This window comes from Helianthus annuus, chromosome 2 (assembly GCF_002127325.2).
Source record: "Helianthus annuus cultivar XRQ/B chromosome 2, HanXRQr2.0-SUNRISE, whole genome shotgun sequence".
Lineage (NCBI taxonomy): Eukaryota > Viridiplantae > Streptophyta > Magnoliopsida > Asterales > Asteraceae > Helianthus > Helianthus annuus.
Genome location: NC_035434.2, coordinates 82,021,571 through 82,040,071, shown reverse-complemented (window position 1 = coordinate 82,040,071; position 18,501 = coordinate 82,021,571). Strand labels below are relative to the sequence as shown.

General features: G+C 41.7%; 1 protein-coding gene across 1 annotated transcript; it reads right to left on the bottom strand.

Annotated features, from left to right (window-relative positions):
- Positions 1-16,870: 16,870 nt before the first annotated feature.
- On the bottom strand, positions 16,871-17,419 carry LOC110891719. Its single transcript, XM_022139328.1, has one exon. It carries the CDS (start codon positions 17,417-17,419, stop codon positions 16,871-16,873), a length of 549 nt encoding a protein of 182 aa, XP_021995020.1.
- Positions 17,420-18,501: the final 1,082 nt, after the last annotated feature.

Below are 18,501 nucleotides of genomic sequence, written 5' to 3'. Positions count from 1 at the left end.
GCGATTGTCCTCAGTTGAACCAGAATCGCAACAACAACAACCAGGGCAACGGGAATAACAACAATAATCAGAACAACGGGGGAAACAACAACAACAACGGCAATGAAGCTCGTGGTCGTGCTTTTGTGTTGGGTCGAGGAGATGCAGTGAATGATCCCAATGTGGTTATGGGTAAGTTTCTTCTCGACGATATTTATGTTACTGTCTTATTTGATTCGGGTGCTGATACAAGTTATATGTCATTGAAAATGAGTAAATTATTAAAACGTACACCAACACCCCTAGACACCAAACACGTCGTAGAACTAGCCAATGGTAAAAGTGTAGAAGCCACACAGGTAGTCAAGGGTTGTAGTATTGTTCTAGCGGGTCAGACTTTCTCGATTGATCTCATACCCATAGTTTTGGGTAGCTTCGACGTCGTCATCGGCATGGATTGGTTATCTCAACATCACGCAGAGATCTTATGCAAGGAAAAAGTTATTCGTATTCCTCGCTCCAGTCAAGAACCTCTCGAAGTACAGGGCGACAAGAGTGGTGCTGTGGTTGGCATCATCTCTTACTTGAAGGCGCAGAAATGTTTACGAAAGGGGCATACTGCCATTCTGGCACTTGTCACTGACGCATCAGCAAAGGAAAAGAAGCTGGAGGATATACCAGTTGTGCGTGATTTTCCTCAAGTGTTTCCTGAAGATTTACCTGGTTTACCTCCTCATCGTCAAGTCGAGTTTCAGATTGAGTTAGCTCCTGGAGCAGCACCAATAGCCCGCGCACCGTATCGTTTAGCTCCAACCGAACTGGAAGAACTGTCGAAGCAGCTGCAAGAGCTCTTGGAAAAGGGCTTTATTCGTCCAAGCTCTTCGCCTTGGGGAGCTCCAGTGTTATTTGTGAAGAAGAAAGACGGTACGTTCAGAATGTGTATAGACTACCGTGAACTCAACAAGGTGACGGTGAAGAACCGTTATCCTCTTCCGCGCATAGATGACCTATTCGACCAGTTGCAAGGGTCGTGTTACTATTCCAAGATCGATTTGAGGTCAGGGTATCATCAGCTGAGAGTCCGGGATGAGGACGTCTCCAAAACTGCTTTCAGAACTCGTTATGGTCACTACGAGTTTCTTGTCATGCCATTCGGGCTTACGAACGCGCCAGCAGTCTTCATGGATCTTATGAACAGGGTGTGCAAACCCTATCTCGACAAGTTTGTTATCGTCTTCATCGACGACATTTTGATCTACTCCAAGAGTCAGGAGGAGCACGAGCAGCACTTACGCCTTATCTTGGAACTTCTTCGAAAGGAGCAACTGTATGCAAAGTTTTCAAAATGCGACTTCTGGCTTCGTGAAGTCCACTTCTTAGGCCATGTGGTGAACAAGGATGGGATTCATGTTGATCCATCCAAGGTTGATTCGATCAGAAACTGGTCAGCACCACGTACACCGACAGAAATACGCCAATTCTTGGGTTTGGCAGGTTACTACAGGCGATTTATTAAAGACTTCTCCAAGATCGCACAACCACTCACTATGCTTACACAGAAAGGTGTCGTTTACAGATGGGGTAATACACAGGAGACCGCTTTTCAGTACTTAAAGGATAGGCTTTGCAGCGCGCCTATTCTCTCACTGCCTGAGGGCACGGATGACTTCGTGGTTTATTGTGACGCATCGATACAAGGGCTTGGTTGTGTATTGATGCAAAGGGATAAAGTTATCGCATACGCCTCTCGGCAACTCAAGGTTCATGAACGGAACTACACGACGCACGATTTAGAGCTGGGAGCTGTTGTTTTCGCGCTTAAGATATGGCGACACTATCTGTACGGTACCAGGTGCACGATTTACACCGATCACAGGAGTCTCGAGCATATCCTTAAGCAAAAGGACTTGAATATGCGTCAACGAAGATGGGTTGAACTTCTGAACGACTACGAATGCGCCATCAAGTATCATCCAGGCAAGGCCAATGTTGTGGCTGATGCCCTCAGTCGGAAAGACACTCTACCTAAGCGCGTGCGAGCGCTACAGCTTACCATTCTGTCCAGTCTTCCTGCACAGATACGAGCTGCTCAGATAGAAGCACTAAAACCCGAAAACGTCAAGGCTGAAGCCTTGCGCGGTTCAAGGCAACAAATGGAACAAAAGGAAGACGGCGCCTACTATGTGACGGGGCGTATTTGGGTCCCGCTTTATGGCGGTTTACGCGAACTTGTGATGGATGAAGCGCACAAGTCTCGCTACTCGGTACATCCAGGGTCGGATAAGATGTACCACGATATCAGAACAACTTACTGGTGGCCAAACATGAAAGCTCTTATCGCAACTTACGTCGGCAAGTGTTTAACTTGTGCAAGGGTTAAAATCGAGTACCAGAAACCATCAGGCCTACTTCAGCAACCAGAAATACCACAATGGAAATGGGAGCAAATTTCCATGGATTTTGTTACTGGCCTACCTAGATCCCAGCGTGGGAATGACACTATCTGGGTGGTCGTTGATCGGCTCACAAAGTCTGCTCACTTCTTGGCTATCAAAGAAAAGGATAAGTTTTCTACCCTAGCAGACATCTACATGAAAGAAGTTGTTTCGAGGCACGGAGTGCCCATCTCTATTATTTCAGATCGCGATGCACGATTCACGTCAGAACTTTGGCAAGCGATGCACAAATCTTTTGGCTCACGATTAGACATGAGCACAGCATATCATCCTCAGACGGATGGGCAGTCTGAGCGAACTATCCAAACCCTAGAAGACATGCTTCGAGCGTGTGTCATAGACTTCGGCAACGGCTGGGAAAAACACCTCCCTTTGGTGGAGTTCTCGTACAATAACAGTTACCATACCAGCATTCAAGCCGCTCCATTTGAGGCATTGTACGGACGTAAATGCCGGTCACCTCTCTGTTGGGCAGAGGTGGGGGATAGTCAAATTACGGGTCCAGATATTGTTGTGGACGCCACAGAAAAGATAGCACAGATACGACAACGCATGGCGGCAGCACGCGACCGCCAGAAAGCCTACGCGGACAAGCGTAGAAAGCCATTGGAATTTGCGGTCGGGGACCGGGTTTTATTGAAAGTTTCACCCTGGAAGGGTGTGGTACGTTTTGGCAAACGGGGCAAACTGAATCCGCGGTACGTCGGACCATTCGAAATTTCAGAAAAGATTGGCAAGGTAGCCTACAAGTTGAACCTACCAGCTGAACTCGGTGCAGTTCACAATGTATTCCACGTGTCGAATCTGAAGAAATGCCTATCAGATGAAAACCTCATCATTCCTTTTAAGGAACTCACTATCGACGAGCGGTTGCAGTTCGTCGAGGAACCAGTTGAAATCACGGACCGGGATGTTAAGGTCCTCAAACACAAGAGAATCCCTCTTGTTCGAGTTCGTTGGAACTCCCAGCGTGGTCCAGAGTATACCTGGGAACGCGAAGATCAGATGAAAGAAAAGTACCCCCAGCTATTCGAAACCAATGCATCCACTTCTGAGGCTGAAGCTACTACTACTGAATTTCGGGACGAAATTCCAAATCAACGGGGGGATGATGTGACACCCCAGGAAAACCAGTGAACGATGTAACTTACCTAGCTTCCTCAGTGAGTGCGTACCAAATTTCGGGACGAAATTTCTTTTAAGTTGGGGATAATGTGACAACTCGAGTTTCTGACTTTCACTTTCGCATTAAATGCGCGTTGACTTTGACTGTTTAGTTGTTTGGATTGTGAACTTGTAATTGTACACGTTGTGTTTTAATGAAGCGTACTGTCATTTTGCGTATATGTGATTACTTGCTGAAATGGAAAATAATATTATAACTATTATGAAGAACACTTAGTCTAGATCACTCGAAAATGGCACACAGTTCGAAAGACTCGAAGGACCACGAAAGATGACTTTCAATCCGAAGGATCAACCTTCGAATTAAAGGTTCCCGAAACATATCATTCGGCCAAAGACTTCATCCTTCGAACACGAAACATATCTTTCGACATGTTTCGGCCCAGCCATTCTGATGGGCTTGGCCCATTCCTGTAATATGTTTATATACGTGAATGCATGTAAACAGACGGTTATTTTCTGAAAAACCCTAGTTCCCTTGCGTGTGTGTGTGACGGCATAGCAAACCTATCCTCTGTTCGAAGGATTTCCATTCCGTAATCCAGATTTCCGGTTAGTATGCGATGATTATTATGCTAATAGATGATGCTTCGAGTATGCATAACTTCATGATTTATCGATTGTTTTGCAATATGTTGTTTGTATATTAACCGAATACGTATGCTAATTGAATAGGTATGTTGATCAGATTTAGTTGATAATCGGATGCGTATGTTAACCGGATTGTTTGTATGATGTTAACCTGTTTAATCGATTACGTATGTGATGCATCCGAACGGTTCTGCTAGTATGATTGGTTGTCTATACTTGAGGCTTGATGTTGTTTTAATAGAATCGCATGATAATGATTTAGGGCCGGTTCGGTGGTGATATTATTGTTCATGTGGTTAAGTTAGGGTTCATGAGACTTAATATGAAACTCCCCGTTTGATTTGATTCTGAGGTAATTGAATACTGAAATTGTGTTGATTGATAATGGTTATGTTTGGAAACAATGTAACAAATTCAGAAAATTTAGGAAACACGTAACTGATTGTAACCGAAAGATATCTGCTGCTCGAACCATAGCTGTGACCGAAGGATGCTTGTCCTTCGAATCATGGCTGTTGACCGAAGGATGACTTTACCGAACCATAGTAGTGTATGCCGAAAGATAATAGTTAGTCGAAACATAGTTGTAACCGAAAGATAGGTTGGTCGAAAGATGACATATGGTTCGAAACATAGCAATTGATCCGAAAGACAACTGTGATAACTTATATACCGAAAGATATGTGGTTATAAGCATACTTTGAATGATTTAATGTGAAGTAATACGTGTTGTTCGGATATGCAAACTGACTGTTATGTGAACATTAAATTGCATGCGAATCATTGTGAACATGAACTGATTTGTTATACATGCATACAATAGGACGTGATTAAATTCTTGTGAGTGCATAACCTAGCATACCGAGCAAACCAAGGTGAGTTCACACAGCCAAGGCATGGGTTCCCAGGGTGGGAATGGGTTGGATGATTACTTGTGCATACTTTGATACTGTAACGAACGACTAAACTGTTGATGCTTACGAACTACTCAACTGCCTTCGCACACACCCTGGTCGGTAAGGACTATGGTCGCGAACGAACTGATAAATTGCCTTCGCACACACCCTGGTCGGTAAAGACTACGGTCGCGAACTAACGAACCTAATCTTCGCACACATGCCTGTGAGGCCGCGATGGAACTGATACGATATGATACTTTATGGAACAAACGCACTATTACCCAAACTAAACTATTAACTGTGAACTCGCTCAACTAGTTTGTTGATTATCTGCTGCATGCCTTGCAGGACCTTAGGTACATATTGGAGCTTGCACACGGAGGAGCTGGTCGTTGTGGGGCTTGGATCTTGATCATCTTATTGAACACTTTTGATATTTGATACTTAATTGCTATGGGTTTTACAATAATACGCTTCCGCTAAACAATGACAACTTACTTATGTTTTGGAAACACCTTTCATATGGAAATGGGTTGGACTATATTGCATTTACTTTTATTTTATACAATGTTCTGTATGATTGGTGGCTTGATCCTGGTCAGTCACGCTCCCAAGCGGTGATACTCCGCAGGTGGATTTTGGGGGTGTGACGGTTTCTTCATTCCACACGCCCTGTTTCCCCGAAAACTCTCTGGTTCAGGCGATTTTTCTGCAAGATTTCGACGTCTCCTCTACTTCTAACAACACGAAGGTATGATTCTATCATCATTAGTAGTTAGATTAAGCATTTGCATGTAGTTTAACATCAAGATTTGGGGAAAATCTAGGGTTCTTCAACTTGAACCGGATCGAACTTCAAATTTTTGAATAAATATGTTAGCATTAGTTTAGATTCATATTATGGGAAGTAAATCCACTTGTATTGTTCATAGATTTGCCCGATTTCTCACAAAACCCCAAACCCTTGTTTTTGAACCGAAAAAGATAAAATTGAAGTGGTAAACGGCTTGTTTTGGGAAAAACGGCACTTGGGGTTTCATTTTCGGGGAAAACCGCCTCTACTGAACCAAAAATTTTCAAGTTTTTGGGACCGGATCGAAAAATGGGATTTTTGGGAAACAGATGTCTGGACACGGGGTCGTGCTCGCTGAGCACGGGGGCGTGTCCAGCCAAACTCAGTCCAATATGGGGCGTGGCCGCTGAATACGGGGGCGTGTTCAGTCGACTGTTTTCAGTTTTCTCCAAAATTTTTACTGTTTCTTGCTAATTGTTTGGTGTTTTCTTTCAGATGGCCAAGAAATTCACTCGGTTCAATGCGAATGAGTTAGATGCTAAAGCGAGATACGATGTGCTTCGAATCAGGCCGGAGGAATACCCACGACAAGTGTGCATGGATCTTCTAGGAACAGTGAACCAGCTAGACCGATTTAACAACCTGGTCACTGGCCCACTAAGAGCCGCCCTGTGCACTCGGCTTCGCTCAGTCCATGAATACAACATGGAATTCTACAACACATTCGCTTTCAAGACGAGAGCCGAGCCATTTGATAATGATGGTGTGGAATTCCGTTGTGGGGGGACTGTGTACTCAATCTCGATAGCACAGTTCGGGGCAATAGTTGGGCTGTACGCAGAGGAAGATGCTAGGGATGATGAAAACACCGGGGGTCTACGTGAGATTCAACCAAATCAATGCCAAGCTGCTTGGGCCCAAATAGGAGATGGCAACTACAATCCGAGCCAAACTAAGAGTACACATCTGAGAGACCCTCTTTACCGCTACATCCATAGGGTCCTCACCTACTCTCTTAGCCAGAGGCACGACAGCAGCGGTGTTATAGGGTTACGAGATCTGCTAGTCCTCAATTGCATTCACACCCGCACCAACCTTGATGTTCCATATCTCCTTCTCCAAAACATGCACTAGAACCAGCTCGCTACTCCCCCGACTCCTATCTTCTTTGGCGGGTGGATATACTGCCTTTTCAAACATTTTGTTGATAGGATGCTAAGGTCTTTCCAAAAGAGCCCATGGTCGGGGAAAGTGGACATGGTCAAATGCCGCTCCATGAACTTGATTTATGAAGCTGGTGACGAGACGGTTAGCTTTCAAAGAGTTCAAGGGCATGCATGGAACCCGCAAGAGGCACTCGTCTTACACGCACCACACATCCGTCCTCCTCCTCAGTAGCACTACCAGCCCTAGGGTGATCCGGGTCAATCCTCCTCTCATGGAGGCGGGTTTCCTAACTTTCAAAGTTTACATGATTTATTGCAGGGAAACCTTATGTGCACCAGGAACACCTACAACATGGCCAGCAACACGTACGCCCGGGTCGGGGCAATAGATAGAAACATCTTCGACATACAAGATGACTTTGGGAACATCCGGGAGTACCTGGCAGGGCACGGAGGAGGTGATGATGATGAAGATGAGGACATGGACTGAGCGGGAGGAGTGGAGGTAGCATCCTAAGGTTGGAGGTCTAACAGGTTAACCCCCTTTATCTTATGAACAATTTCTGGCCTGCGTACCATGTGTTGAACAATTTACTTTCCTTTAACACTTTTTATTTCTTGCATTTCTTTTTTTAACTTGTGACATGGATGGTTGAACAATGGTAATTTAGGATGTTTGCTATGGTTTGGTGTGGTATTTATTAGTTAAACAGGTACATACGAGGCTTAGAGTACTAAACATTAGTGCTACTAAAGTCGGGACAGCAAAACTGAAGCCAGAAACCTGTTTTACACCTTTGCAGATTGTCTACACGGGTCGTGTCCAGCCGACACGCCCACGTGCCCATCGCCCAGACCTGCTGTTTGTCAAAATTTTGCAGATTTTTGCCAGACACGGGGTCGTGCCCAGTCGACACGCCCTCGTGTCAACCTTCTGTAAGTTCCCGTTACTGGCAATCTGACCAGGGGGTTGTGTTCATCTGACACGGGCCCGTGTCCAGACGCCAGTAACATTAAATTTTGTTTTTAAACACACTTTTACACATTCAATCAACCTAAAAACTTATTTTTGGGACACATTGAGGACAATGTGTAATTTAAGTGTGGGGGGATGCTAAAACCTTGAATTTTGCAAGTCCTAGTCACCCCAAATGTTTTCAAAAAAATCTTCATTTTTTTACTTGTCTTGGTTTAATTTGGGAATTACAAGTTTTAAAGGATATATTTTTACAAATTTACAACCGATAGCGTCGAGATAAAAAGAACCAACATAAAAAAAATTATGAAAAGGCATGACAAGTCTAGTTAAAATTTGATTATATATACTTGATCACATAAAAACCCATTCCCACAAAAAAGTGAGTTTTGAGCCTTTATTGAGCATACAAATACACATCTTTAAACAAAATGCTCATTTTTCGTTTCTTGTCTGAATAGACGCTTGGTTTCTTACAACTCTAGAACTTGCCACGACGATTCATTCCCGGTCCTTACCAACTTAAACCCGAGTAAGTAAATGATGGAGGCATTAGGACTAACACCATTATTTTTTTTACCACCTACCAAAATCCCCCTAGTTAACCCCTTTGAGCATAAACCTTTTCATTTATTAACCCACAAAACAAACACACTTTTACCCACCGAAACCATTTTTCATTTTAAACCCTTTATTTTAGTAAAAAACTCGGTTTTTCATATGACATTCCTTATAAAAAAATGATGAAGCCAAGAAATAAAACAAACAAGTTCATCAAAAAGAACTTTGTTTGAAGAATTGCTTCATCAAAATAAAAAGTTACAAAAAATAAAAAGTCTTACGAAAACCGATGCTTTTTACGCCTTTCGCCCTTTTCTACTAACCACTAACCCAACCACCTACCTTTAACCCAAGCCTAACCCTTCCCCAAAGTCCTCTTGATATTTACAAAGGTGTATAGTTAAAAAGGAGGAGGATTGATTGCTTGGTAAGCATATGGTAGAAGTAAGTTCCATGCCGCTCTCGAGTGTTTCACAAAAATGCATCATCGGCCGAGTGTTAAGTAATCTCCCGTGAGATATGTGAACTTGTATATAAATGGAATTTTAAAGAGGCATGTTATGCCCAAATAAATAATTTCTCTTATGTACTGTTTTAAATAAATCATGACGAATAGGATTGTAAATAAAATAAAAATAAAACCTAATAAAAATCTTGGTATCCCGACACTCTATGATAAGCCCAAAAATCTTCTCTTCTACCCATTCCATTTGGGAGTGTAAGCCACATTATAAAGATTTTTGCTTGAGGACAAGCAAAGATTCAAGTGTGGGGATATTTGATGTCTGTAAAATGCAACAAATAAATTACATCAATTGTGGCATAAAACTAACCCTTTTTTAGTACTAATGTTGGAAAAAGTGTGCTTTTGTCTTCCTTTTGTATTTTCAGGATTAAATGAGCTCAAATGAACAAAAGAAGCAAAAAGCCATCTAAATCTAACAAGAATACAAGAAAAGGAATAAACGTGGCATGCCCGACCCCTCGACAGCATCCTCCCAAGCAAAAACAAGAGAACAGAAGGCTGAACACGCCCCATGCTCAATGAGCACCGGGGCGTGCCCAAGTGTCTGAAGAAAACACAAAGTTTTAGAAGCTTCTATCACCCACCACGGAGGCATGCCTAGCGGACACGGGGCCATGGTCAACTCTAAGATTCGCAGAATCTTGGAAAATCCTGATAGTACAGATACGCTTCTGCACACGGGTCGTTCACAGCGGACATGGGGGCGTGGTCAACTAATATAGACAAACTGCATTTAATGAAGAAAGAGAAGATGGATGGACACGGGGCCGTGCCCAATGGACACGTGTTCGTGTCCGGGCTTCTGTGCAAGCTATAAATAGGGGTGCTTGGCTCACTTGCAAATCATCCCTTGGCAAACCACCTCTCTCACACTTCACCCACCCACCATCACCATCACAACCCACATCCACCACCATCATCCATCACAGAGTGTGTGTAGTAGTCTCGGGATCCAAGATTTATAGTAAGAGTTCTTGACAATCATAGGCCATGTTTGCCTAAGTCTCTTACATCACTTGGTGAAGACAAGCATTTAGTGTAACACTTTTTATTTTTAATCTTTTCGCACTTTTTATTTGGTTATGTATTAATGACTTTAATAACTGGTTTCTTATGTTGAAGGTGAGTCTTCCTTATCATTTGTCCGCGGTGTCTTGGTATTATTTTACTATCTATATAAAATAAAAGATTTACACCGTTCATATCTCCATGGTCTATATGGAGATATGTTGGCTACCTGGTCGGGGGTTAAGGGAATGGTTTGGTAAAAGTCTTGCCTTGTTCAGTGTATAGATCCTGCAAGGACCTGGGTCAAGCTTAGTAAGACCTCCTTCAATACCCACTGGTATTGGATGGCGGGGGTTCGAATTTCTTGATCCCCTCATACGTAAGCTACTATTAAAATATTAACCCAGCTACTTAGATTGTATTCCTACTGACTCAAACTACTTAGCCGAGGGTAACGTCACCTTCAAAAGAGGGGCCTACCACATTACGCATTAATAACTTAATTAATTATCTTTCAATAATCCAACCCTTTAGGATTGTATCCTTGCTGACGCAAACTACTGGGTTGAGGGTAACGTCACCTTCAAAAGTGGGGCCTAGTACTATAACTAAGATAATCTCTTAAAAAGTGCAAAAGTGCGGAAAAAATCAATGGTTACACTAATGGCGAGTCGGATCCAAGTGATTCATCTTGTCTATCTGTTTTTTTTTTATTTTCATCATTTTAGTTTTTATTTTCTAATTTAAAACCTTTTTCTAAATTTTTGATTTGATTAGACGTTGAGGATAAACCGGTATTAATAGCTCTTGTGTCCTTGGACGACCTCTGTATCTTACCAACACTATACTATGTTCACGATGGGTGCACTTGCCCATATGTGTGTTTGGTGTTAGTAAATATCGTGTTCTATAAATTTAAAACTTGACTAAAGTGGTTAAAAAGGGCTAAAAATATACATAAAAACCTATAACACACGACACGCATCACAAGCTCTAGGAGATTTTCGTAGAATGGAACCCAGAAGCGCTCCATGAAGTGGTGAATACCATCATTTCTTGAGTTCGAGCTGTTTTTCCATGCCTCGCATGGCTTCTGCAAAAAAGGTTCTCCTCCTTTAGTGCCTCGACTTACGCGTTGCGAATCTGTTCAGGAAGGTTCGAATGAATGGTTAACTGAAGCGCACGAACACGCTTAGGTTTGGTATCTTTATAGCTGATGGAATCAGCTATAATGTTCGCCTTGCCTGGATGCTACTTGATTGCGCACTCATAATCATTCAGGAGTTCGACCCATCGACGTTGTCGCATGTATAACTCCTTTTGATCAAGTATATGCTGAAAACTCTTGTGGTCGGTGTAAATCGTACATTTGGTACCGTACAAGTAATGCCTCCATATCTTGAGTGCGAATACTACAACTCCCAGTTCTAAGTCATGGGTAGTGTAGTTCTTTTCATGAATCTTGAGTTGGCGTGACGCATAAGCAATGACCTTCTCGCGTTGCATCAGCACGCAACCGAATCCTTGGATAGACGCATCGCAATAAACAATGAAATCGTCGGTGCCTTCAGGTAATGATAAGATATGTGCACTACAAAGCTTATCCTTTAGCTGCTGAAACGCGGATTCCTGAGCATCACCCCACTTGTAGGCGCTGCTCTTTTGAGTTAGTGTTGTAAGGGGTTGAGCGATCTTTGAGAAACCTTTAATGAATCTACGTTAGTAACCCACCAGACCCAAGAATTGACGAATTTCGGTCGGAGTTTTAGGTGTAGGTCAGTTCTTGATAGAGCCAATCTTAGTTGGATCAACGTGAATCCCAGCTTTATTGACCACATGTTTGAGGAAATAGACTTCACGAAGCCAAAAGTCGCACTTCGAGAACTTGGCATATAGTTATTCGTTTCGAAGGAGTTCGAGAATAAGACATAAGTGTTGCTCGTGTTCCTCTTGGCTCTTCGAGTAAATCAGGATGTCATCAAAGAATACGATAACGAATTTATCATGGTAAGGTTTGCACACTCGGTTCATGAGATCCATGAAAACTGTAGGTGCATTGGTTAACCCGAATGGCATAACCAGGAACTCGTAATGGCCTTAGCGAGTCATGAATGTTGTTTTAGAGATGCCTTCATCTCGGACTCTCAACTGGTGATAGCCCGATCTTAGATCAATATTGGAATAGAAACTCGACCCTTGGAACTGGTCGAATAGGTCATCGATGTGGGAAGTGGGTAACGATTCTTGACAGTCACTTTGTTCAGTTCGCAATAGTCGATACACATACGGAAAGTGCCATCATTCTTCTTTACAAACAGTATTGGGGCTCCTAGGGTGATGAGCTAGGATGGATAAAACCCTTGTCTAGCAGTTCTGAATTGCGTAGATAACTCTTCTAGTTTGGTTGGGGCTAATCGGTAAGGTGCATGAGCTATAGGTGCCGCTCCAGGAGTTAGCTCGATTTGGAACTTGACTTGATGGTGAGATGGAAGGCCAGGAAACCCTTCGGGAAATACCTTGGGATAGTCGCGAACGATGGGAATATCCTTGATCTTCTTTTCCTTTGTTTGGGTGTCGGTTACGAGAGCCAGAATAGCGGTATGGCCATTTCGCAAACACTTTTGCGACTTTACGAATGAGATGATGCCTACGACAACACCACTCTTTTCTTCTTGAATAACAAGAGGTTCGTCGTTAGAACGAGGAATGTTGGGATAACCAATCCATTCCGATGACAACGTCGAAGCTTCCATGAACGATAGGAAAGAGATTGATGGAAAAAGTCTGACTCGACAACACAAGTTCACAATCACTGATAATGTCAGTAGCCTCGATATTCTACCATTGCCTAATTCGACGACGTGCTTAGTGTCCAAAGGAGTTAGAGTAGACTTAAGCATCTTACTAACACTTACCCGTCACAACGCTGGGATCATTCCTTGCCTCTCCTACGCCAATCACAAATGCGTGTCCTCTTATGCCGTTGTCTTCATTGTTATCGTTCCTATTGTTGTTGTTTCGGGCGCCTTGGTTGTTGTTGCGATTCTGGTTCAGCTGTGGGCAATTCTTCCTGATGTGTCCCTCATCTCCACACTAAAAACATCCTTTTACATTTCCCCGCTGTTGGTGGTGCTGTTGTGGTTTCTGGTTTGCTTAGCTGGGTACGGGCTCCTACAATCCTTAGCTTCATGCCCTAGCTTGTTGCATCACTGACAACAGTTTCTCTCATGTTGCCCATGGTGGTGTCGGTTACACTTGTTTCACTTTGGGCGATTTCCCAGATAACCGCCAGCTTGCTGGTTAGGACCCTTGTTTCCCTCGATCTTCCTCTGCTGAGCTTGAAGTTGTGAAGAGTTGGAACCTTTGTTGTTGTCCCACTTGCGCTTGTTATCTCCAGTAGCATCAGTAGCAGTGCTTATTCGCTCTGGTAGCTTGCCCTGTTCAACTGCTTGGTCGGTGAGACGGTGTGCCAATCGGATATTTTGATGGATTATGGGAAGATTTGCTGAAGTCACCAAGCTCTGAATTTCTGGAACTAAACCTCGAAGGTAGAGCTCAATTCGCTTATAGGCAGGCTACAACAAGTTTGGGCAGAGAGCATCCAAGTCATTGGATCTTTTGGTGTAAGCTACAATTTTAGACCCAATCATCTTCAGTCCATAGTACTCCACTTCAAGCTTTTGAATTTCATCCCTGTGATAGTACTCCTCCTTGATCAGATCTTTGAAGTCATTCCAGGGAGTGGCATTGGCATCCGCCAATCCAAGCATCTGCACTTGCGCATTCCACCATGAAAGCGCCTTTCCCTCGAGAGTACTGGTAGCAAACTTTAGTCGACTGTTAGTAGGACATTCACGCATCTCGAACACTGACTCGACCTTCTCGATCCAGTGCAGAAGGCCTACAACTCCCTTGGTGCCATTGAAAGAATGAGGTTGCATTCCATGAAAGCCTTGAAAGTACATACTCGAGGCTGAGTGGGAGCAGGTTGACATGTTGCGTGGGGAGAAACGAATAAATTTAAGATGGGTAGGGCGACACGAGAATAGTATGTAAACGTACAAGAATCATATCCAACATTTAAGATAAATAAAGTAAAACCAACCATTATAAAATACGCTTAATGATTTCACATTTAAAAATCTCAAAACAAAGTTTAAGTATTTAGCGGAACCACCAAGTACAAAATCCATTAATAGTCTAAAACATAAGTTTCAAAATAGTAATCCAACAACGGACTCTAGATAACCACCACACTCCCCTGAGCTGACTTCAAGGCAACACCTAAGGACCTGCAAGCATGCAGTAGTATGTCAACATAAAGTTGGCGAGTTCACGGTTTAGAAAGGTTTTCTTGTTTTTATCTCAAAAACATTTATTATTCAATTACCAAGTTATAAAACATGCCATGGGGAGCTACCCCATATGTAAGCTACTAAACTGTGTGGCACCGAAACTGCGACTGTAGTGCTGGTTGCCCCAGATCGATGTCTATCATCATCAATCGGTCAAAAGACCATATTAGTTCACTCCCGTCCTCTAAGGCCCGGTGTGAGGTTTGTTAAACCTTATAGCGCTATCAACTAATATCCCGTTCGCCATGTCCGGTGACTAATAGGTATTAAGTGTGGGGGACATCATGATAGAGTTTTCTTTAGTACGGTAGAGACATGAATTAATAATATCGTTTAATTATTATTCCGTTCCCCCAGAATATTAAGTTCCCAATCCACCGGGAATACAGGCTTTTAGTGTTAGTGTGAACTCACCTTTGCTTTGCTCGGTAGACAAAGTATTTGTTCTAAGTTGGTCAACCACGTCTTATTATGGTTTCCAATATTAGAACTGTACACAAGTAATCCCGTATTCTTTACACGTATTTAACAAGTAACAACTATTGTAGGTTATACCAAACATGTACGTATACTCAGACATTATGCGTCATAACAGTTATACATACATTAAAGTGGACAGTGCATGTGGTGGTTGAATAAGGATTTGGACTACCTTAGTGTGCGGCCCACTAAGAATAAGGCCCAGGTATGAGTGTGCGGCCCACATAGGACTGTGCGGCCATTTGACAAGTGTACGGTCATGCAAAAGGTTATTGTACATCGTTCATTAGTGATGTGTACATATCAGGATGTGCGACCATAGGTGTGTGGCCTTGCATGGACTGTTTGTATGATGTGCAGATAGAGTGGTGCGGTTAGATCTAGATTCCATCGAGTTGAAGATACTCATCGAGTTAGATCTAGATTCCATTTCAAGCAAAGATTCTCAACAACACCAAATAGATTCACTTAAGCAATACATGATTAGAAAGTTCATTCGTCCTTATTTGAACATTATAACTTATCTTAACACTAAACAGACTTTAAATAACCACCCAAAATCAGCAAACTTTATGTAACCCCTAGTTCATCTATCATATCCAAATGCTTCTAAATCATGTTTATCACAAGAAAATCATCAAGCTCATTTTTACAAGTATCAAGCACAATGTTTTCTATCAAGAACATCAATTAGGTTATTTATTCCCATACAACCATTTAGTGAATGACCTAGTGGACACACACACATTACAAGCAATAAGGTCTTCAAAGAATCATGAGCACTAACCTAATGGAGACTGTAAAATGTAGAGAAGATCTTCAAGAAAATAGGAAATCTTTAAAGAAAAGAGAATGGAAATCGGCTGCGAATCTTCAAGGATGAGAGAGAGAAGTATTTTGGCTAATTTTTTGGAGATTGTTTGCTGATTTGTGGGTGGAATGTTCCCAAAAAGGCAGCTGTCAAAGAATGTTAAGGGTGAAAGTGCTAGGGTTTGGCTGCTATATGTTTTTATACCCACTTTCAAGATGCCACACACCTAAAAGTGATGTACAACTGTCCCATATGCCGCACACATGTGCAATTCATGTGTGTGCGGGCTTGATACAAGCCGGGGTGTGCGGCCCAGTTGAAGTCTGGGCTCAGCTGATTGGAGGCCCAACTAAGAGGGTGTGCGACTGGAAACATGGTGTGCGGCTGCACACTATTATTATATAGTGTGCGGCTGGATTTAATTATAGTAATAATAACTTTTAACATTCAAACACACTTACACATATGTTTTATAGACACCCAAAAATATATTAACACGTAAATCAATTCCACCAAATTACAACGTAAAGTGAAGCTGAAAAGAAACATCACAAGATGGGTTGTGCGGGTTGTCACATATTCTCCAAGTTGAAAGAAATTTTGTCCTGAAATTTAGTGTGCAGTTACTGAATAAGCTAAGCGTTGTCGCAGGGTGTCATAATAAATTCCATCACATAAATAGTATCCGTGCGGGTAGTAGTTCCTGTTTGCATAAAAAGATGCTTTCGCAACTCTACCAGAAATATAGTCATCTACAAATGGAGATTGTTCAAAAACGTTTATATCATTGCATGACCCTGCCACACCAAAGTAAGCCGACGAAACCCAAAGGTCCTGCGAGGCAACTGCTTGAAGAATAACAGATGGTCCGTCTTGGCCACCTCGTGTGTGTTGACCTCACCATGCGGTCGGACAATTATACCACTGCCAATGAAGACAATCCAAGCTCCCTATCATGCCCGGTAAACCATGGAGATTAGAATGGACCTCGTAAATTTGTTAAAGGTCGTACATTATGGGCTTTCTCAGATAACGCACAACATACAAATTTATGATACCTTTAACAAACATATATAACTTTAAGCTAACTAAAAGAAATTTGAATGCATGTAATGCTTTGGTATAGTAATGTTCCTTGACAAAAATGCTCCAACGTATCTCGCGTTGTTTTCTTGACCATTTTTAAATACTCATCGTTGATGTCTGTCGTGTTTCCATACGCAAGGACTCGTAGAGCTAAAGTACATTTTTGAATACCAGTGAATCCAAGTGTCCCCCTTGCATTTGGTTTTTGTTTAAAATAATCAAAGTTGTTTACCAAGTCTTCAGCGATGCGTAAAAATAAACGTTTACTCATCCGGAAACGACAACTAAAAACTTCGGGGTTTGGGTAAGTAGGCGCTTCATCGAAGTAATCTTTTATCAACCGATCATTTGCCGCATGTCGGTCTCGTTCAATACATTCTCTTGGTAAAATTTCACGTTGAGGCCAGCTATAATGCTTCATATACTGAGTGGCGAGTTCGCACGCACTCGTAACCGCTTCGTGCTCGACATCCTCATCGGTCGAGTCACCATTATCCGCTAAAAAATAGAAATTTGCAATGGGCGACGATGAGGTGGAGGAATCCATTTTTTTATATAAAATGGGTGTAAAAGGTTTGTAGCTTGATGTTGTAAGTGTAGGTTTTTGGTTTTGGTTTGTATAAAACTGGTGTAAAATGTTGGTATATATATAAAAGTTAAATTAATAAAAAATATATGTAGCTGTTACTTTTTGACTGTTTCCAACGGCTTTTGGCCGAAAGAATTGAAGGAAGGACATGTGCATATGTATCATATCGTGGACAAATTCCATAATATATTACTAGTAGTAGAAAAATGCACTTTCATTTACACTACCATATGTAATACACTACTTTTTACATTACCAATATTAGAAATGCACATGTGCATCTATATATATCAACATGAAATAATGTTTTTTGGTACAAAAGTTTGTGATTTTAAATGATGAAGTAGGCCCATATACATGTATTTTGGTTAGTTCTATCTAGTGGTTGATGGTTTAATTATATTTTTCACTTTATGATGTAATATGTTGTTTGGATGGTATAAAGGGTGTAGATGTACATATAATAAAGTGAAATATTGGTAATAGTATTGTATTATGGATGGTAAAAAGCAATGGTATAGTATTACGGATGGTAGGAGGTAATGGTAGTGTAGCATGGATGGTATGATAGATGAAAGGGAATGTGTATTCAAAGTGGTGTACTAAAACACGTTATAACATGTTCATATATATAGATGTACATGTGCATTTCTAGTGTTGTTAATTTTATAACAAGTTTATACATATAGATGCACATGTGCATTTCTATTATTGATAATGTAAAAAGTAGTGTATTATGAATGGTAGTGTAAATGAAAGTGCAATTGTCTGATATTTGTAATGAATTACGGAATTTGTCAAAGAAACGATACAAATGCACATGTGCATGGATAACTGTTACTCGAAAAACAAAAAAATTTGAATTTTTTTTATTATTGATGAAATATAGCGATTTTTCCCAAAAAAAAAAAAATAGTAAAAAAAAATTGGGTGTTTTTTAGATGTTTTTAGGTATTTTTTGGTTATGTTCACATTGGTTCTCGTAATAAATGGTGGTTCCTAACGGATCCTTCTAGGGTAAGGTTCATTTGAGAACCACC

Excerpts from the sequence above, each read along its gene's own strand:
- LOC110891719 (XM_022139328.1), bottom strand. The coding sequence starts at position 17,419 with ATGGATTCCTCCACCTCATCGTCGCCCATTGCAAATTTCTATTTTTTA.